Raw genomic sequence first — 22,763 nt, forward strand, 5'->3', positions numbered from 1 at the left:
AAGCTACGGATTAGGCTAGCATCGAATAGTAGGTTCTAAACACTCTGGTGAGTTAAGAAGAGTGAATAAAATACAGTTTTGCCCCTTAAATAACTTATAGTCCACTGGCAAAGCCAGACAAGGATTTCCAGGGAAACTTGTATTAAATAGTTAACTGTTTAAGAAAGAGCTCGGCACAAAGGAAAGTATATTAAAATCAGAAGAAATTGTATATGCAAATACTAGACAGTAAACAGAATTTTACCTGTTTGGGTGTTGCTGAACTGTAGGGTGAAAGTTGAAATGAGTAGACAGAGGTAGATTATGATGGTCAGCTACTTTGCATTTCTTTTAAAAGAAATCACACTAGAAATGTTTGCTTAGATTCCAGTTAGTGGTTTTTTTATTGACTGAATCAGTAGCATTTTTTTTACCTGGCTGTAATAGAGCAGGGAGTTGAATTTGGTAAGGGTTAAAAGAATGCTTAAAGAAAATTGTCTTAATACCTATAGATTTAATTCTTCTAACTCTCCTAGAAAAATAAGACAAAGGAAGATTTGAATAAAATCTGGTACAAATACTATATTTGTAATAATTCATTAATTTCTAGGAAATCCTGATACTAATGAAAAGTTCACATATGATTGAGTCACAGCTTGAATCAAAACTCAGTATAAAATAAAACATTTAGTTACTTAAAAAATTCAATAGTTTTTAATTTGCTTTTAGATCTAGAGGATGGTCAGAAACAAGCTATGGTTAGTGAACGGACAGAAGCCTTTACCACTGCTCGAAATTTATTGGCTTCTGGAGCTGATGCTATTGAAAGGATTATGTCTTCATACAAAGAGGTACTTGTATTTCTTGTCAGTTTGATTTAAATAAGATGTATGAAAATCAAGCAAAAATGTAAATTACTACATATGTTTATTGTTTTGGAAACATCTATTCTCTAGCAAAAACTGCTAAGAGTAAAATCAAGATAAAGGACAAGTCCCAAGTGTATTTATTATCTTTCAGTTTTTATACTCTAAATTGTCAACTCCTCTTTTTCTGTCTGTAGTATAACATATTTGTTTTTTAAATTTTACTAAGAGGCCTTTTGGTATGCATTCTGGAGTGAGAATGTCTCAATTTAAATTCCTGCTCCAGTGTTTGCAAATTATTTGAACTCAACCTGTTTGTGTCTATTTCTTCATCTGTAAAATAGGGATAATGAAGGTGATGACTTTGTAGAGTTATGATAGTAAGCACTTTTATAAATGTTAGCCAATAATATTACTTATACACCTTACAAACTTTTACTTATCCCTCAAGTCGACCACATGTAAGAAACCCTTTTGTGATTCCACTTTCTTTTTGAAGCCTGGGTCTTCCTTCTTTGTGCTCATAGTACACCTGGTGCTTTACCACACTGTAATTGTTTATTTCCTGCTTGAGACCCTGAGTGGAAAGCAGGAATTATCTTATTCATCTTTACATTTTTAACATCTATTTTAATGTTTAGATTGTATATGGTCAGTAAATGTTTCCTGAAAGAATGGTAGTACGATCTACAAACAGACCTACAGATATCACAGGGTTAAGATTAAAAGTCGCTCTTTTCAATTCAGATATTAAATAATATTCCCATGGATAGTCATTCTTGCTATTAATGACTCCTGTGGCTTTTGTATCTATATAGATTGCCAGACCATCATTATAAATTTATCTGCCTATTAAATTATCCTTGAATAAATTATATAAGATAGTTGCAAAGTTTGTGATTTGCTGACAGAACTTTTCAGTTTCTTTCAACAACTGATTTATTGAATTTTTTTTTTAAAAGATAAAACCAGTTGTTTAGGGCCATAAAGCAAAACAGCTCAAAAAATTTTTTTCAAATAGTAATTTTGATAATCTGGAGACATAGCTTTGAGGGTAGGTTTTTTGATCTAATAAATTTCTTATTAAAATTAAATGACAAATCAAAATTGTATACAATTCACATTCAAATACTTTGCTAAGTCACAGAGAGAATATCAATTTGTTTTTCTAGATTGTCTCCAACATAAGAAATGATTGCATTTTGTTTTATTTTGACTGTATGTGCATTGAATCATAGAATTTTCACTTCTAAAGAATCTTATTATTGCTGTGAAAGCACATGAAAGCATCATGGTTTTCCACTAGCTCTGAAGGGAACCAGATTTCTTTTTAGAGAAACCCCCTTTTCATATATCTTGAAGTAATTTGTCGGCAATCGCATTCTCATTTTTTTTTTTTTTTTTTTACACTCTTGGCCCATTCACCTCTGCATCCTGTTATACTAACTCAGTGCCTTCTGCCTTTTTCAATTGACCTCCAAATATGTTTAGATTTGTTTTACACAAATATATTTTCCTGTATTTCTTTTGGATCCATATTTTGTTAATCCTTAGCGCTGTTTACCTCTACTTGGAAACTCAAAAAATTCTTCTAGGAAATGTTTTAGAAACTATCCTATATAATAAGTATAACATTAATATACAGAAATGAAATACTCATCTGATTATAGACCTCTCACATGGTAGAAACAAGTGGCAGAAGGCTTTTAATGATAATACCTGTTCATTCCCTGCTTTAGTTTTGTACTCACAAAAATCTTACACAAATATTGGTATTATATTAGCCCACAGTTTACTGTTTACATGATATTTATTAGTGACATGCCTTTCTTATTGATACCAATATCCTACTAAACAATTCTATAAGGGAATGTTTTTTATTGCGTCCTTTATGTTGAGAAAGATGGTCTTAACAGGACATGAATCACCTTTCACATGAGTCACCTTGATAACGAAGTGTTCTTTTAATAGAAAAGTAGCAGAGATTCAACCTAAATTGGACAACTGGCAGAATAGGAGCAAGACACCATTTTATTGAGTCTTTTAACTAAAACAAAGATTTACCTCATAATCTCATCTAGAAAAAAGTCATATTTAATATTTCTCTTTGGGCATATACATCATGTTTGGCTTGAAAAGAAACTGAATCTTGGGATTTGGCCTGAAAAGAATTTAAAGTTTTTCACTGAGCTGACTCAATGTTGGTATCTTCTAGCAGGGGTAAATTTAGGAATTTTGCGCCTAATTTAGGAATTTTGATAACCACTTTGACTTAGATTATTTCTTAACAAGAAAAAAATGCATTTTTCTTCTTAAAATCTTCTATTTTAAATTGAAAAAACATATCAAAATAATTTCATTGAATGAATTTAAGCTTTACACAAAACTTCTAATTTCTGGAAATCAAGTGTCCATGTAAATGGAGCCAAATCAAAAAATCGATTGAAAGACTTTGGAAGATTTTTAAGTCTCATTAATATTCTGAAATCTTTACATGTCACTCTGAATCCTGACTTGAATAAATAATTTTGATGAGTTTTATAATTCCAGTCAAGCTTAAACTGTCAACTTGCTATGCTTTTTCTTGGTAAGCTTTTTAGTGCTGCTAGTTTTAGTTATCAGATATGCTTACCTATTTTTCACATAATAAAATAAGACCTTTAACATTAAATCAAGAATCCTATGTGATTGCATATTTGTTTAAAAGTCTGTCTTGAGTATATTAACTATTTTATATCACTGCGTTGGTTTTAGATAACTGAATTAGCAGGCTATACTGCTCGAGTATACAACATGTTTTGGGTTTTTGATGAAGTAAAAAGAGGCATTTATAAGAGAACTGCTGTCTTGCAAGAGTGTGAAAACCATAGCAAGGGTGGAGCTAACATAGAAATACCCCTCAGTGAGACATTGGAAATCAAAGGTATTAAACTCAAATGTTTTTGTACATCTATATTTTAAGTGTTTATCAACAGAACCAAGGTATTTTAGAAGATAGCTAAGGAACCAACATTTAGTTATTTAAACAATTATTCCTAAAGTTAGTGCTGTATTTTGAGGAGTAGTGACTAAAATTATCATAAAAAATACTATACTACTTTTATTTAAGATAAAACGTCTAGAATAATTCCTGGAAACTGTACATATGGCAGAGTGATTTTTTTTTTTTGCTTTTAAAATTCAAATAATAGAATTAATGTTATATTATTCTCTTTTATTCTATCATTTGATTTTGTTATTATAGTTTTAAAGATTGTTTTCTATGTCTTTGTTTCCTTTCTGCAGCATTGTTTTTTTTTTCTGTAGGAAAGTTTAATTTAGAGAAATAAGTAGTTATAAACAATGTAGCTAATACCAGATAGAGTTTATCTTTGCTCTCATTTTGATGTTAACATCATATTATTGTAGAATAATATTTCTGGGAAAGATAGTCCAAATAGATACATCAAAATGTGCAAGTTTACATTAGACTTTGTTTTAGATATAGATATCCATATTTGCATTCATTTCTATAACTTATTACTGTGAATTATCTTTATAGTAAATTTATCTGTTATGCTGCATTATACTTTAAGTTATTTAATTAGCAATAACACATGATACCTTTTGAAATGTAAACTGTTCCTTAACTTATAGGAAAAGTTATTGATGTGGAGCATGGAATTATTTGTGAAAATGTTCCCATAATTACACCAACGGGAGAAGTGGTGGCTTCCAGACTAAACTTCAAAGTAAGATGATATTCAAGAATCTTCTGATTTTTGCCAACACACTAATATAAAAGAACTCAGAATTCTTGTACCTTATATTAAATACTTGGAGGAAGCATATGGAAAGGAGGGGAAATCAAGAAAGGTAGGCATAGTGACTCAATTACAGAATCAGTTACTTCCTCAGAAAGCAGAAAGAAACAGAAATTTAATTTCTACTGCTTTATTGCCTGGTTGAAAATCAAAATTACAGTACCCTGAGAGCCTAAACGAGGTAACTTTGGGGAGCAATAGGAAATTTCCTCAGAAATTAATATCCAGAAATAAATTCTAATTTTTTTTCCTTATAGGAATTACTCAAGTAATATAAGCCTATATTGTTACATATTTACTAAAATATGAGAGAAGAGGTAATCAGCAAGTTTACATTAAATTTATAAGTTTAACTTATATTTTCAATAACTACATCTTCTATTAGGAAAAAATAATCAGAAGATTCACAAATTTGAATTTAGTTCTTAATTCTGTTGATAATAGTTATTTATTGTTTAATACTCTGTCTTGATTATAAAAACTAAGGTGTAAAAATAGCTAATAAATCTGAGACCCTGATTTAAAGCATTATAAAATTCAAATGTGCATTTTGGAATTCAAATGCAAAATAATTGGCTGATAAGTAGAATGAAGTTATCTGCGCTTAGTTCAAACAATGACATGATTAGACCTAATAACAGAATTAGAAATATGACCATATATGTACATTTAATGATTTTAATGTGAACCTTAGTCTAGGTTTAATTATTTAAAGATGTATTTGCAAATTCATTAGGCTGCTGGAAGAGCATGAGAAGTACTAAACAGAGGGAAATTTTATGTTAATAAAAGTGAGAGAAATTGTGTTTTAACTACAATTTGATTGGGCTCTGTTTTTCAATTTATAGACCTTTAGAGCAGCAATAAGGGGCCTCCCTGTGCCTCAGTGGTAAAGAAACCTCCTGCATTGCAGGAGATGCAGGAGATGGGGGTTCAATCCCTGGGTTGGGAAGATCCCCTGCAGTAAGGCAGGGCAACCTACTGCAGTATTCTTGCCTGGAGAATCCTATGGACAAGAGGAGCCTGGTGGGCTACAGTCCATAGGGTTGCAAAGAGTCGGACATGACCGAAGCGACTGAGTCACAGAGCAGTGATGAGTGCTAATGATACAGCATAGTCTTAAATAGACTTAAAATAAAGCCTTTAAAGAGTCCTGCACTGCATATTTATCAATACTTTAGCAATTTATATTTTATGAGTTTTGCATGAGGTTTTCATCAGGTTGGGTTTCATAATATCAATTCTGGTTGCTCCCTTTATTAAATAAAGGAAGAGTCTTGAATTCTGCCACCTACTAACTACATTATTGTGGACACATCACACTCTTTCTGTGAAAAAATTCAAAACTCAGTATATTTTTATATAAAATGAAGTTTTAAATAATCTAGTATAAGTGTCATGAATTTGGAGGCCGTGCAAAGGTATATATTAATATAGTATACTTTTATGATAATTGTTTATTTCGAAGTCAGGCAGTTTTATTTAAAGTCTCAGGTTGCTAAAGTATAATAGAAAATTCTGTTCCCTCTACATGGATTAATAAGTAAACAGGTTTCTAGAGGAAAATGTACTCTTTCTTATGTTTGCCTTTTGGAATTGAAAAACCATTTGGAGAAGAAAATTTTGGTAAATGTAGGAATTCTTTTGCCTAATATTCACTGTTTACTAAACATCAAAAAACTTATGCTAAAAATAATATGAATGTAGAAAAGTCTTCTATTAAACTCAAAATGTGTTAAATTTATGAGAATTCCCATTAGAGAATGATTCTATTAAATATTTTGCTTACATACCTTTTGTCATGGCACATACCTTTAAAAATCATTTAAAAAGTATATATGCTTCTACAAAGTTAAACTTTCTTAATCCTCTTTCTATTGAAAGAGCAGTGCAAATTACAAAAATAATTTTTTCTGGGTTCTTTCCCAAATATTTTTTAAACTTTATTCTATCAAAATAGCATTTCAGTTTGGCTAAAATTCAGTTCAGTTAAGTTCAGTCATTCAGTCGTGTCTGACTTTTTGTGACCCCATGAATCGCAAAATGCCAGGCCTCCTTGTCCATCACCAACTCCCAGAGTTTACCCAAACTCATGTCCATCGAGTCGGTGATGCCATCCAGCCATCTCATCCTCTGTCGTCCCCTTCTCCTCCTGGCCCCAATCCCTCCCAGCATCAGGGTATTTTCCAGTGAGTCAACTCTTTGCATGAGGTGGCCAAAGTATTGGAGTTTCAGCTTCAGCATCAGTCCTTCCAGTGAACACCCAGGACTGGTCTCCTTTAGGATGGACTGGTTGGATCTCCTTGCAGTCCAAGGGACTCTCAAGAGTCTTCTCCAGCACCACAGTTCAAAAGCATCAATTCTTCTGCACTCAGCTTTCTTCATAGTTCTACTCTCACATCCATACATGATCACTGATAAAACCATAGCCTTGACTAGCCATTACTTTGTTGGCAAAGTAATGTCTCTGCTTTTGAATATGCTATCTAGGTTGGTCAGAACTTTGCTTCCAAGGCTACAATTAAGGAGAAAAAATATCTGCAGTCAGATTTTATAGACTCAAGCTTGCTCCTGTCGTATGTCCTTGTGTTGCTGCTGCTGCTGCTGCTAAGTCGCTTCAGTTATGTCCGACTCTGTGCAACCCCCATAGACGGCAGCACACCAGGCTCCCCCGTCCCTGGGATTCTCAAGGCAAGAACACTGGAGTGGGTTGCCATTTCCTTCTCCAATGCATGAAAATGAAAAGTGAAAGTGAAGTCACTCAGTTGTGTCTGACTCTTTGCAACCCCATGGACTGCAGCCTACCAGGCTACTCCATCCATGGGATTTTCCAGGCAAGAGTACTGGAGTGGGTTGCCATTGCCTTAGCTATCTTTATTGCCTGGAATGCTCTTCTGCCAGATCTGACTGGTTGCTTGTTGTCACAGGCTAAACCAAAATGTTGCCTCCTCAAAGAGGACTTCCCTGAAGCACCTAATCAAAAGAAGCCCCACCCCACCCCACCCCACCAGCTTCACAATGCCACTATGTTTCCGTAATACATCATCCTTTTTTGCTATCACAATAGCATTTATAACTAGTTAATTTTTTGTTCTTGTGTATATTGTAATCTTTGCCATTGAAATGCAAGCTACACAAGAACAGAAACTTTGTCTTGGGCAGCACTATATCCTCTGTGCCTAGAAGAGTGTCAAACACATGTCAATATCTGCTAGGGAAATTTCTAATTACTTAGAATATGAATTTGAACCATTTTTGCTTTACATGTACTTATTACATACATTCTTAGTTATTTTATCTAATCTAACCTTCATATCAGCCCTTTTTCCTTCCCATCTTCCCTTTCTCTCCCCACTACTTTCTTTCAACAAAAAGATTTTAGCTTATGTTATACACAGCAAATATTTAATGGATATATATGGAACTGGTTCCTTACACTGACATTATACAAGTAATATGATGCTCTTTTATCTTTGAGTATTAAACATGATATATTCTATATCATGGACACTTAGATATTTGTATCTATACTGTGTGAAGCCACATCTACAGACATACTGTAAATTGCTGCCTCTTGTATATTCATTTTTAATTTATTTTTCTTAAAATGTATATTTTATTGAAGTATAGTTGACTTTCAATGTTTCAGGCGCACAGCAAAGTGATTCAGTTATACATATACACATATATTAATTTTGAAATTATTTTCTATTATAGGTTATTACAAGATATTAACTATAGTTCCCTCTGAAAAGAAAGTGAAAGTTGCTCAGTTTCATCTGACTCTTTGTGACCCCATGCACTATACAGTCCATGGAATTCTCCAGGCCAGAATACTGGAGTGGGTAGCCTTTCCCTTCTCCAGGGGATCTTCCCAACCCAGGGATTGAATCCAGGTCTCCTGCATTGCAGTTGGATTCTTTACCAACTGAGCTATGAGGGTAGCCCATACTATATAGCATAGTTCCCTCTGCTATATGGTAAACCTTTGTTGCTTATTACATATCTATTTTTTTAATTAGAAATCTAGCATTCTACTAGATTCTAACATTCTATCCATACTAAGTCAAAGAAGTGGAATCAAAATGTTATAAATTTTTTAGTTAGGCAAAAATTTGTAAGTTTTTAAAAATATGTATATTATATGTATTTTATATATATATATACATACACACAAAAGCTTTTCTACTATGCTTAATAAAGGCTTGAGAAAAAACATTAAGAACAAAAGTAGACATAGAAAAGTGATAAACATAAGCTAAATGAAATGGGAGCACTGAATATGAAATAGAAAAAAATGAAACAAACTAGATAAAAGTAAAATATCATCATATAGTCCAGTTGGTTTTAAACATGACTGCTTATTAGAAACATATCTGGAGATCTGGATTAAAAAAGCAGTGCAATACCTGGGCATTTGTAATTTTCAAAAGATTTTAAGATAATTCTGATATGCATCTGGATTTTAAAAAGTGATTTCAGGTTTTTCTATTAAATCCTAACTTTGGAGATATAGAATTACATTATTTTTCTGTTGACCAATCATGATACAATGGTATTAAGTGAGTAATGGTTACATAGTCACAATAATAAAAGATAATTATCAGTTTTCATGATCAATATCCAGACAAAAAATAAAAGATAATTACAATTGCAAGTCATAATGGAAACATGAATAACTTAACAATATAAAAAAATTTTTGTTCAAATTGGGGGAGGGGTGGTCAGGCAGAGTGAGTGATAACTGGAAGTCCATACATGCACATGTTTTCATCTGCCCAACCAGTCTATGTCTTTTGGTTGGTGCATTTAATCCATTTACAGAAGTAATTATTGATATGTATGATCCTATTACCATTTTCTTAATTGTTTTGGTATTTTTTTTTCCTATAGGTCTTTTCCTTCTCTTGTTTCCTGCCTAGAGAAGTTCCTTTAGCATTCATTTTAAAGCTGGTTTCGTGGTGCTGAATTCTCTTAAATTTGCTTGTCTGGAAAGCTTTTGATTTCTCCCTCAGATCTGAATGAGAGTCTTGCTGGGTAGAGTATTCTGGTCTGTAGGCTCTTCCCTTTCATCACTTTAAATATATCATGCCATTCCCTTCTGGCTTATAGGGTTTTCATTGAGAAATCAGCTGATAGTGTGATGGGAGTTCCCTTGTATGTTATTTGTCATTTTTCCCTTGCTGATTTGAATATTTTTTCTTTGTCTTTAATAAGTTTTTGACAGCTTGATTACTGTATGCCTCAGTGTGTTCCTCCTTGGATTTATTCTACCTGGGATTTTCTGTGCTTCCTAGACTTGGTTGACTATTTCCTTTCCCATATTAAGGAAATTTTCAGCTATTATCTCTTCAAATATTTTCTCAGATCCTATTTCTCTCTCTTCTTCTGGGACCCCTATAATGTGAATCTTGGTTTGTTTAATGTTGTCCCAGAGTCTCGTAGGCTGCCTTCATTTCTTTTCATTCTTTTATCTATATTTTGTTCTGCGGCAGTGATTTCTACAATTCTGTCCTCCAGGTTGTTTATCTGTTCTTCTGCCTATAATTCTGCTATTAATTCCTTCTAGTATATTATTAATCTCTGTTTGTTTATCCTTTAGTTCTTGTAGGTCTTTGGTAAATATTTCTTGCATCTTCGCCATTGTTTTTCTGAGATCTTGCATCATCTTCTCTATCATTATTCTGAATTATTTTTCTGAAAGTTTGCCTATCCCAACATAATTTGGTTGGTTTTCTGGGGCTTTTATCTTGTCCCTTCATCTGGGACATAACTTTCTGCTTTTTCATCCTGATTAACTTTCTGTAAGATGGTTTTTGTTTAGCTGCTGTGGGACTGCTGCTTCTTGCTTCTTCTGTCTGCCCTCTGATAGATGAGGCTTCCTGATGGGAGGGATTGGCAGTGGGAAAAACTGGGTCTTGCTCTGGTGGACAGGGCCTTGCTCAGTAAAGCTTTAATCTAATTATCTGCTGATAGGAGGGGTTGGTTCCCCTCCCTGACAGTTGTTTGGCTGTAAGTGATCTAGCCCTGGGGTCTGTGGTCTCTCTGATAGGGTTAAACCCCAAGAGGGCTTACACCAAGGGAGACCTTCCTAGCCTGCTGCTGCCAGTGCCCTCGTTCTTGTAGTGAGTCCCTGCTGACCCAGGCCTCCACAGGAGGCCCTCCAACTCTAGCAAGTAGTTTTGGTTCAGTCTCCTGTGGGGTCACTACTCCTTTTCTCTGGGTATTGGTGTGCACAAGACTTTGTTTATGCCCTCCATTACTGGAGTCTTTGTTTCCCTCAGTCATGTAGAAGTCCTATAATCAAATTCTACTGGCCTTCAAGGCCAGATTCCCTGGGGATTCCCAGTCCCTTTGTCAGATTCCCCAGGCTGGGAAGCCTGATGTAGTATTCAGAACCTTCTTAACAGTTGGAGAACTTCCTTGGTATTATTGTTCTCCAGTTTCTGGGTCACCCACTTGGCAGGTATGGGATTTGATTTTATCACGATTGAGCCCCCCTCTCCTACTGTCTTGCTGTGGCTTCTTCTTTGTCTTTGGAAGTGGGGTATCTTTTTTTGGTGAGTTCCAGCATCCTCCTCTCGATGGTTGTTCAACAGCTAGTTGCAATTTTGGTGCTCTCATAGAAGGAAATGAGCACATGCCTTCTACTCTGCCATTTTGAACCAGAAGCCTATAATCATTTTTTAATCACTGATTATAAAATATCATTTATTCTAAAAAGTAAATCAAATTTTTGAATGATGTTTCTTTTTCTTGATCTTCACAATACCTTTTAAATACCAGATTGATAACTTCTTGATTCTATTGGGTGGAATGGGAGCTCATGAAATTCAGCTGTTTAAATTTAAATGATAAATAAGATGAAAGATTCTAAGAAAAGTATCCAATCAACATGGATATGTTGTTTTTTTATGTGTGTGTGTGTGTATACATATATGTGTATATATATATATTTTTTGTTGTTTGTTTTAATTCATCCATAGGCATTAGACTATATTACAGTCCTCATGCTTATTTCTGTCTTAATTTGGTAAACCTTTTTTCTCTCTCTGTGAATAAAGGAAAATTAGGTTCATTTTATGTCTCTCATTATGTTCTTTTATAATTTCTATAACATTTCAGACTACTGAATTAAACAACCTAGCTAGCTCTTAGAAAAACTAGTTTGTAGCTAGTTAACCTCAACTTACAAATACAGCAAAGTTGTATTTTAATTAAGTTTCATCAAATATTAATATTAAATAAATTTAATCTATTCTAATTTAAATTAAATTTTTACAGTTTCTTATTCCCACATGATAATGTTCCTTAATATCTGTGTAGTATGTGATGACAAAACCACAATGAAAATTTGGGGAAGTGAGTGCTCATTTCAAGGAGATCCATTATCTTTGGAACTGGACTGTTTTGTGATGCTTTTAGCTTCAGAGCCAAATTTGATATTCTCAATCCTGGATATATTTATCTTTTATTTCTTTTCCTAGGTTATCATGTGTTTAAAAGTTTTTAAAAATCACTTTTAAATGCTGACAGATGAAATAATTTTTAAATATTGTAATTCCTAATTTTATCTCTTATTGTAGGTAGAAGAAGGAATGCATCTTTTGATAACTGGTCCCAATGGTTGTGGGAAAAGTTCTCTCTTCAGAATTTTAAGTGGGCTCTGGCCTGTCTATGAAGGAGTCCTATATAAACCACCTCCACAACATATGTTCTATATTCCACAAAGGTGGGTAAAGTTTTTTATATCACAAGGAAAAATTTTCTTTTGCTTTTGAATTAATTATCTTGATTCTTTAAGCTCTTCTGCAAGTAATCTTTCAAGCATTTTTTTGAGATAAACTATTAAGGAAATAAATATTATCCTAAAAATTTTTGTTACTGCTTTGACTACAGTAGTGTCCAGGAAAATACCAATGCTTTTCATTTTCACTTCTTATTGTAATGAACACTCAAAAGACTATAGACGTTAGCCTCAAGAAATAATAGGCTAGTCCAAAGAATAATTATATTGCTTTAGACATAATCTCTATTATCTCTTCTCACAAAAATAAATAGTACTTGAATAATATGCTAGTCTTTTCATAAAGCTGCATATACTTATATGTTCTGAAATTATTCACTTATGTTTTCAGAGCCTCTGTATAGTAATCTTTATCACAGTTCTATGTAATCAATTAATGATTTAGAACTACCTTAATTAAAAATATTTTACTTTAAGAGTGAATGTAAAAGTAAGCATAGAAATATTTAAAAGTAAAATTTTTCATCTGAAATTTTTAGCTATCTTCCTTCATAACAATGTACAGATGTCTAAACAGAAACTTATACCTGAAAATTTAGAATATTCATTGTGGATGAGACAGTTAAATTTAAAGAAGAAACAGATCTCATGTTCATCTAACCCAGTAATTTTTCCCACCTTAGGTTAGGCTGACATCATAAAAGTACTTCTACTGTGCTAGAGGACTATTCTGTGGGGCCTAATCAAGCACCTATGCTGGAATTGTAGTGTAAGAGCAAACATAAAAGTTCCATTAAATGTGTGCTATCACGTCTCTTTTGTTCCTTTTCCTTTGTCAGAAAGTGTTCGCACCATCCTGCCCACTGGACTAATTTTTAGATCTTATATTACAGCTATGCAGATGAGTTTTTGTGGCACTTTTTCCCTAAAGTAAAACCTATCATAGTAGTATTAAGCTATCTGAAGTGTAGAATGATGAACTGTATTAGCAATAAGAAAATATTGAATGTGAGCAGTGCTGTGAATACTTGTGTTTAACACAAAATAGATAACATCTGTGATACCAGAATTATTGAATCTTTCTGTATTTCTTTTGGGAAACCTTCTGGATCTGAAAACTAAATAGTAGTGCCAAAGTTTAAGTTTCAGGTATTAATACATTAAGTAGACGGATTTTGATTTTCTATTTATGTTATGAAGCATAAAATTGTGAGGAAAATATTCTGTTATAGCATAGAATCAACTCCTTTAATGCAAATAGAATTATATACATAAATTTTATATTTTGAGCTATTTAAGATTTCATTTGTAATATAAAAACAGTTCTCAAATATAGCTATAACCTGAGCAATAAAAGACATTTCCAAGACTTAAAAAGTGCCTAATTAGCAAAGTCATCCTTCAGAAATGAAGGAAAAAGACTTTCCCAGACAAACAAAAGAGGAGGGAATTCATCTCCATTAGATCTGCCTTACAGGAAATGATAACAACAGTTTTTCAAATTGAAATGAAATGATGCTAATTAGTAGCATGAAAACACATAAAAATATACAATATTAGTAAATGTAAATATATACTCAAATTCATAATACTCTAATACTGCATTATGGTGGTGTGTTAACTATCTCTTAGTATGAATGTTAAAAGATAAGAGTATTAAAATTACTATAGCTAGTATAATTTATTAATGAACACACAATATAAAAACAGGCAAATTGTGATGTTATAAACATAAAGGGGGGAGAGTAAAAGGGTAGAGGTTTTATATGCAATTGAAGTAGTTAATATAAAACTTGTAAGATGTTTTAGATATGCTTCATAGGAACCACCAAGGTTTCCCCAGTGGCTCAGCAGGTAAAGAAACATTCTGCAGTGTAGGAGACACAGGGACTGAGTTCAGTCCCTGGGTCGGAAAGATCCTCTTCAGGAAGAAATGGCAACCCGCTCCAATATTCTTACCTGGAGAATCCCATGGACAGAGGAGCCTGGCAGGCTGCAATCCATGGGGTCACAGAGTCGGACACGAATGAGCATGCACAAATTCATAGGAACCACAAAGTAAAAACCTAAAGTAGATTTACAATAGATAAAGATAAGGGAATTAGAGCATACCACTATAGAAATCACCAATTCACAAGGAAAGGCTACATGAGAGGAAGAAAGGAACAAAGGACAAAGCAACCAGAAAGCAATAACATGGCATTAGTAAGTCCTTATCTGTCAATGATTAGTTTAAATGTAAATATACTGACTTATACTGACATAAATGGCTAGAAGATATACTTTACACTGGTTACAAGACAACCACCTCAGCTTTAAAGACACACATAGACTGAAAATGAAGGGATGGAAACAAGGTATTCCATCTAAATGGAAACCAAAGGAGAACAAGGGTGGCTACACTTATATTAGAAAAATCAGATTTTAAGCCAAAAATGCTAAAAAGAGACAAAGAAGGTCATTATATAATGACAGTGGGATTAATTCATCAAGAAGATATAACAGTTGTAATATATATGCACTCTATATCAGAACGCCTTAACATATTAAGCAAATACTGACAGATCTGAAAGGAGATAGACAAAAATACATTAATAGTTGGGAACATCAGTACCCCACTTTTGATGGTGGGTAAATCATCCAGACAGAAAATCAACAGGGAAATATTAGACTTGAACCATATTTTAGACCAAATGTACTTAGCAGACAAATACAGACATTCTATTCAACAGCAGTAGAATACACTTCTCAATCACATATGGGACATTCTCTAGCATATTTTATGATATGGTACAAAATAAATCTTAGCCAATTTAAGACTATTGAAGTCATACCAAGTATTTTTCCCTTCATAATGCTATGAAACAAAGCCTATAAGAGGAGGAGGGCTGAAATTTTTACAAATATGTGGAAATTAAAACACTCCTGAGCAACCAGTGAGTCAAAGAAGGAATCAAAAAAGAAATTAAGAAATATATTGAAAAAAACGAAAATGGAAACACAATATATGAAAATCTATGGAATGTGGCAATAGCAGTTCTAAGAAGGATGCTTATAGAAATAAATGTCTAAGTTAAGAAAACAAGAGATCTCAAGTAAACCTAACTTAACAGTTCAAGGATCTAGAAAAAGGGTAACAAAGTCCAAAGTTTGAAAGAGGAAGGAAATAACAAAAAGGGAAGAAATAAATGAAATAGAGACCAGAAAACAAAAGGAAAAGATCAACTAAAAAAATCAATAAATAAATGAAATAGAGACCAGAAAAGCAACAGAAAAGATCAATAAAAACTAAGAAATAATTATTTGTAAAAATAATATGAGTGAACCTTTAGCTGGACTAACAAAGAGGCAAAAAGAATAAAAAAATCAGAAAGAAGAGAGTATTACCACAGAAATACACAGGATCATTAGACTACTATAATAATAAGAACAATAATATGCCACAAACTAGAAACCTAGAAGAAATGGTTAAATGTTTACAAACATAAAATTTACCAAAACTGAATCATGAAGAAGTAAAAAAACATCAGTAACAAGTATGGAAATTGAATCAGTAATCTAAAATCCCCCTGAAACAAAAACCAGTTGGTTTCTAACAGTTGTTGTTCAGTTGTTAAGTCGTGTCCGACTCTTTGCGACCCCATTGACTGTAGCATGCCAGGCTTCCCTGCCCTTCACTATCTCCCAGAGTTTGCTCAGACTCACGTCCATTCAGTCAATGGTGCCATCCAACCATCTCATTCTCTGTCGCCCCCTTCTCCTCTTGCCCTCAATCATTCCCAGTGTGAGGGTCTCTTCCAGTGAGTGAGCTCTTGGCATTAGGTGGCTAAAATATTGAAGCTTCAGCTTCAGCATCATTTCTTCCAATAAATATTCAGAGTTGATTTCCTTTAGGATTGACTGGTTTGATCTCCTTGCAGTCCAAGGGACTCTCAAGAGTCATCTCCAGCACCACAGATAAAAAACCTCAATATTTCTGCACTCATCATTCTTTATGTTCCAACTCCCACATTGGTACACGACTACTGGAAAAACCATGGTTTTGACTGTATGGATCTTTGTCAGCAAAGTGATGCCTCTGCTTTTTGATATGCCATCTAGGTTTGTCATAGCTTTTCTTCCAAGGAGCAAGCATCTTTTAATTTCATGGCTGCAGTCACCATCAGCAGTGATTTTGGAGCCCAAGAAAATGAAATCTGCCACTGTTTCTATTTTTTCTCCATTTATTTGCCATGAAGTATGGGAATAGATGCTGTATTCTTAGTTTTTTGAATGTTGAGTTTTAAGTCAGCTTTTTCACTCTCCTCTTTGATCTCTATCAAGAGACTCTGGTTCCTCTTCACTTTCTGCCATTAGGATGGTTTCATCTGCATATCTCAGGTTGTTATTTCTCCCAGCAATCTTGATTCCAGCTTGTGCTTCATCTATCCTGGCATTTTGCATGATGTATTCTGCATATAAGTTAAATAAACAGGGTGACAATATACAGTCTTGACTTACTCCTCTCCAAATTTTGAACCAGTCCTTTGTTCCATGTCTGGTTCTAACTGTTGCTTCTTGGCCTATATGACATGCTACAGTCAATGGGGTCGCAAAGAGTCGGACACGACTTAACAACTGAACAAGTATGGTGGTCTGGTATTTCCATCTCTTTATGATTTTTCCACAGTTTGTTGTGATCCACACAGTGAAAGGCTTTAGCAAGGTCAGTTAGGTAGCAATATATATTTTTCTGGAATTCTCTTGCTTTTGCTATGATACAGTGGGCATTGGCAATTTGAGATCTGATTTATCTGCCTTTCCTAAATCCAGCTTGTACATCTGGAAGTTCTTGGTTCAAATACTGTTGAAGTCTAGTTTGTAGGATTTTGAGTATTACCTTACTAGCATGTGAAATGAGTGCAATTGGATGGTAGTTTGAACTCTGGCTTTGTCCTTTGGGATTGGAATGAAAACTGATTCTTTTCCAGTCCTGAAGCCACTGATGAGTTTTCCAAATTTGCTGGCATATTGAGTGCAGCACTTTCACAGCATCATCTTTTTGGATTTGAAATAGCTCCACTGGAATTCCATCACCTCAACTAGTTTTGTTCATAGTAATGCTTCCTAAGGCCCACTTGACTTCATACTCCAGAATGTCTGGCTCTAGGTGAATGACCACACATGGTTATCTGGGTTATTAAGACCTTTTTTGTATAGTTCTGTGTATTCTTGCCACCTCTTCTCAATCTCTTCTGCTTCTGTTATGTCCTTGCTTTATCTCTCCTTTATTATATCCATATATGCATGAAATGTTCCCTGGGTATCTGTAATTTTCTTGCAGAGCTCTCTTGTCTTTCCCATTTTATTTTTTTCCTCTATTTCTTTAAATTGTTCATTTAAGAAGGCTGTCTTATGTTTCCTTGCTATTCTTTGGAACGCTGCATTCAGTTGTGTATATCTTTCCTCTTCTCCTTTGCGTTTCACTTCTCTTCTTTTCTCAGCTATTTGTAAGGCCTCCTCAGACAACCATTTTGCCTTCTTGCATTTCTTCTTTGGGATAGTTGTGGTCGCTGCCTCCTGTACAATGTTATGAATATCATCCATAGTTCTTCAGGCACTCTATCAAATCTAATCCCTTGAATCTATTTGTCACTTCCACTGTGCAATTATAAGGGATTTGATTTAGATCATACCTGAATGGCCTAGTGGTTTTCCCTTCTTTCTTCAATTTAAGCCTGAATTTTGCAATAAGGAGGTATGTTCTGAACCACTGTTAGCTCCCAGTCTTGTTTTTGCTGACTGTATATAGCTTCTCCATCTTCGGCTGCAAAGAATATAATCAATCTGATTTTGATATTGAGTATCTGGTGATGTTCATGTGTAGAGTCATCTCTTTTGTCATTGGAAGAGGATGGTTACTATGACCAGTGTGTTCTATTGGCAAAACTCTGGTAGCCTTTGCCCTACTTCATGTTGTACTCCACATCCAAACTTGCCTGTTACTCCAGGTATTTCTTGACTTCCTACTTTTCATTCTAATCCTCTATGATGGTTTCACTGGTGAATTCTAACAAACATTTAAAGAGGAATTAATAATAATCTCCTCAAATTCTTCAAAAAATTGAAGAGGGAATATTCCCAAACCCATTTTGTGAGGCCAGCATTACCTTGTTACCAAAGCCAGTTAAGGACATTGCAAGAAAAGAAAGCCACAGATCAATATCCATGATGAATACAGATGCAAAACTTCTCAGCAAAATATTAGAAAACTGAATTTAACAACGATTAAAAGGGACATACCCTGTTCAACTGGGATTTATCCCTGGGGTGCACAGGTAGTTTAACATTGCAAATAAAGAAATATGGTACTAGAATGAAAGACAAATATCATATGTGGCAGAAAAAGCATTTGACAAAATGTACATTCTTTCATAATAAAAATTCTCAACAAGCTGAATATAGAAGGAACATACTTCAACATAATAAAGGCTGCATATGACAGACTCAGAGATTATATCACATTCAATGGTGAAAGATTGAAAGCTTTCCCTCTAAGATGAGGAACAACACTAGGGTGCCTACTCTGACCATTCTCATTCAATAAAGTACTGGAAGCTTATAGTAATCAGGCAAGACAAAGAAAAGGCATTCAAATTAGAAAGCAAAGGTGAAATTATCTGTGTTTTCAAATAATATGATCTTACATAGAGAAAGTCCTAAAGATTTCACCAGAAACATTTAGTACAAGTCAATGAATTCAGTAAAAATTGAAGGATACAAAATCAGCATACAGAAATCGATTGTCCATGTCCCATGTTCATGAATTGAAATAATGTTATTAAAATATCCATACTGCACTAGATCATCTATAGATTCAACACGATTCCTATGGAAATTCCAATGGCATTTTCCACAGAAATAGGAAAAACTATCCTAAAATTTTTGTGGGTACATAAAAGACCCCAAATAGCCAAAGCAATCATGAGAAAGAAAAAAATGGCTGGAAACCTAACACTTCTTGTTTTCAAATGCTGTTAGAAAGCTATAGTCATGAAAACAGTGTGGTGAGTGAAGTCGCTTAGTCGTGTCCAACTCTTTGCGACCCCATGGACTGTAGCCTATCAGTCAGGCTCCTATGTCCATGGGATTTTCCAGGCAAGAGTGCTGGAGTAGATTGCCATTTCCTTCTCCAGGGGATCTTCCTGACCCAGGCATTGAACCCGGGTCTCCTGCATTGCAGGCAGATGCTTTACCATCTGAGCCACCAGGGAAGCTAGTCATGAAAACAGTATGGTACTAGTATAAAAACAGACATAGACCAATGAAACAGAATGAAGGACCCAGAGATAAATGCCTACATATGGTCAATTATTACTTGCCAAGAGAGTAAAGACTATTCAAGGATAGTCTCTTCAATAAATGGTATTGGCAAAACTGGATAACTATATGCAGAAAATGAAATTGTACTTCTTCCTTACACCGCTAACAAAAATGAACTTGAAATGGATTAAATACCTAAATGTAAGGCCAGAATTCATAAAACTCTTAGAGGAAAACATTGAAAAAACTCTTTGACATTGATCTGGCAATGATTTTTGAATATGACACCAAAAGTACAAGCAATAAAAGCATAAGTCAATAGGTAGAACTACATCAAATTAAAAGTCTACACAGTGAAGGAAACCATCAACAAAATTAAACCCAACCTATGGAATAGGAGGAAATATTTGCAAATCATATCTGGTAAGCTGTCAATATCCACAATATATAAGGAGCTCATACAACACAAAAGGGAAAAAACTTGTAGTTTAAAAATGGACAGAGGTTTTGAATAGACATTTTCCCAAAGATGTACAGTTTATCCAACAGATACATGAAAATGTACTCAGTCTTACTAATCATCAGAGAAATGCAAGTCAAAACCATAATGAGATATAACCTCACACCTGTCAGAATGGCTCATCTCAAAAGATAAGAAATAACAAGTGTTGGCAAGGATGTGGAGAAAAGGAAACCTCTATCGACTCCTAGTAAGAATGTAAGTTGGTGGAACCACTATGGAGAACAGTATGGAGATTCTTCAGAAAATTAAAAATAGAGCTACTATGTGATTTGCAATCCCATGTTCACTGAGGCATTATTCACAATAGCCAAAACATGAAAACAAAGTAAGTGTCTATTAACAGATGAATGGAAAGATGTGGTATGTATTTATATACAATGGAATATCCTTAGGCCATGAAAAAGGAAATCCTGCCATTTGTGACAATGTAATGGCATAAGTCTTACAGAGAAAGATAAATACTATATTGATATCATCTATATATGGAATCTAAAACAGCTAAACTTGTATAAACAGAGTAGAATTGTGGTTACCAGGGGATGGAGAGTTTGAGGGATGGGGAGATATTGGTTCAAAACACAGACTTACAGTTAGAAGTTGAATAAGTTCCAGAAATTTGACTCACATCATTGTGATTAGAGTTAATAGTAACAAATTATATACTGGAAGTTGTTAAACAGTAGGCCTTTCATATTCTCACCACAAAAAGAAGTGGCAATTATGTGAGTAATAGATGTGTCAGGTATTGCTACAGTGATAATTATTTTGCTATATGTAAGTGTATGAAATCAACAGGTTTATAACTTGAACTTACATAAAGTTGTATGTCAATTTTGTCTCAGTAAACGTGGAAAAAATGCCACTGAGCTGTATAATTAAAAATGGTTAATATGGTAAATTTTATTTTATGTGTATTTTATTGCAGTTTTTAGAAGTGGAAAAAAAAAGAGAAAATAGTACTTAAATTCCAGTCTTTGCTCTCAGGATAACTAACTATGTTATTCTGCAACAAACATAAATCACTAGGAAACTTTTTCTTAGTTATGAAATTTACTGTTCCCTAGGCAAAAGCAATGGCAACCCATTCCAGTACTCTTGCCTGGGAAATCCCATGGATGGAGGAGCCTGGTAGGCTATAGGCCATGGGGTGGGAAGGAGTTGGACACGACTAAGCAATCACTTTCACTTTTCACTTTCATGCATTGGAGAAGGAAATGGCAACCCACTCCAGTGTTCTTGCCTGGAGAATCCCAGGGATGGGGGAGCCTGGTGGGCTGCCGTCTATGAGGTTGCACAGAGTCAGACACAACTGACGTGACTTAGCAGCAGCAGCAGCAGGCAAAAAATCAACTACAACTTAGTTAAGAACAAATGAGAATGAAAGTCTATTTCTTAAGGTTAAAATTTTCAAATGATTAATGTTAAAATTAATTTTATCTTGATTACAGAGTTTCTAGAAACTTGAGAATTTGTATTTATATTTAGAATTCTATAGGACCAATATCTTGCAAAAGAGCATAGAATTTATTTAAATGTATATGTAAACTAAGAGGTCCTAAACGTAGTATTTACGTCTAATATTCTAAAAGCTACTGATTTTTCAAAAAGGTTTCGAAATAATCTTATGAGTCTTTATGATTTAAAAGAAAGCTGCTACAACCTATTTCAAAATAATTGTCAATAGATAATCTTTTCTTGTTAGGATATTCTCATTAATGAATATTATCTAGTATCTTATTGCATAGACCCTATATAATTTATAGCAATAGAATGTAGCTTAAGTACTAATTTGGCAGAAAAAAAACTGTAAATTGAACATAAAATTAAGTCTTATGTACCTACAGAACAAATTTCATAAGTCACAAACAGACCTTTGTAATCCCCTGTTTTCACTTTTTGTGATTTAGACTTCTTGGTAGAGGATCAGTCTCCTTATACAAGGATCAAACATAAATTCATTGTTATTTTCATGCAGAAAAAGAGTGGGTTTAGTTAAAGTGGATTTCTAATAATGCCATGTAATGTACAGAAAAAAAAAAGTAAACAGGGTAAAAATGTTCTGAGTAAGTATATTAGGACTACTTATTTTTGTAATGAAAATTTCAGAGAATTTGAAGAGCTTCTGTGGGTCAGTTTACAAGCTGGGAGACCTGAATTCCTAAGAAACTGTGAAATCAGCTCAAATATTTTCCCAATTAATGTCTTCTGATACTTCAGCAATGTTAATAATGAAAGCCAGATAAAAGAAAATCAGGGCTTTGGGTTCAAGAATAAAAAAAAAATTATACTAGGTAAATTCGTTTCAAAGCAGTTTCCTCTCATCCCATAATCATCAATGATTGGATATGAAAACTGTTTGAGCATTTGACACATTTTAGCAAAGAACATTTCCTCTATAATGTAGATTTAGCCACTTTAAATCTGTGGAATGGTGGATAATAAAATGCTTAGTTTTGCTCAGATAGTACTTAAACTGTTTTGGCAATTTTAGGCTCTTTGAGGGGCTTTCTGGGTAGCTCAGCTGATAAAGAATCCACCTGCAA

The 22,763-nt window shown here is 33.9% G+C and overlaps 1 protein-coding gene across 2 annotated transcripts in view; it reads left to right on the forward strand.

Moving 5' to 3' along the window:
* The window catches only part of ABCD2 (ATP binding cassette subfamily D member 2), a 97,982-nt gene that overhangs the window by 16,211 nt on the left and 59,008 nt on the right, over positions 1 to 22,763 (forward strand). For both annotated transcript variants that reach the window (XM_070789270.1, XM_070789271.1), the window contains 4 exons: positions 709 to 830; positions 3,600 to 3,768; positions 4,482 to 4,576; positions 12,235 to 12,380. In XM_070789270.1, the coding sequence (XP_070645371.1) occupies positions 709 to 830; positions 3,600 to 3,768; positions 4,482 to 4,576; positions 12,235 to 12,380 (532 nt within the window). The remainder of the gene's footprint in view (positions 1 to 708; positions 831 to 3,599; positions 3,769 to 4,481; positions 4,577 to 12,234; positions 12,381 to 22,763) is intronic.

Source organism: Bos indicus, chromosome 5 (assembly GCF_029378745.1).
Source record: "Bos indicus isolate NIAB-ARS_2022 breed Sahiwal x Tharparkar chromosome 5, NIAB-ARS_B.indTharparkar_mat_pri_1.0, whole genome shotgun sequence".
NCBI lineage: Eukaryota > Metazoa > Chordata > Mammalia > Artiodactyla > Bovidae > Bos > Bos indicus.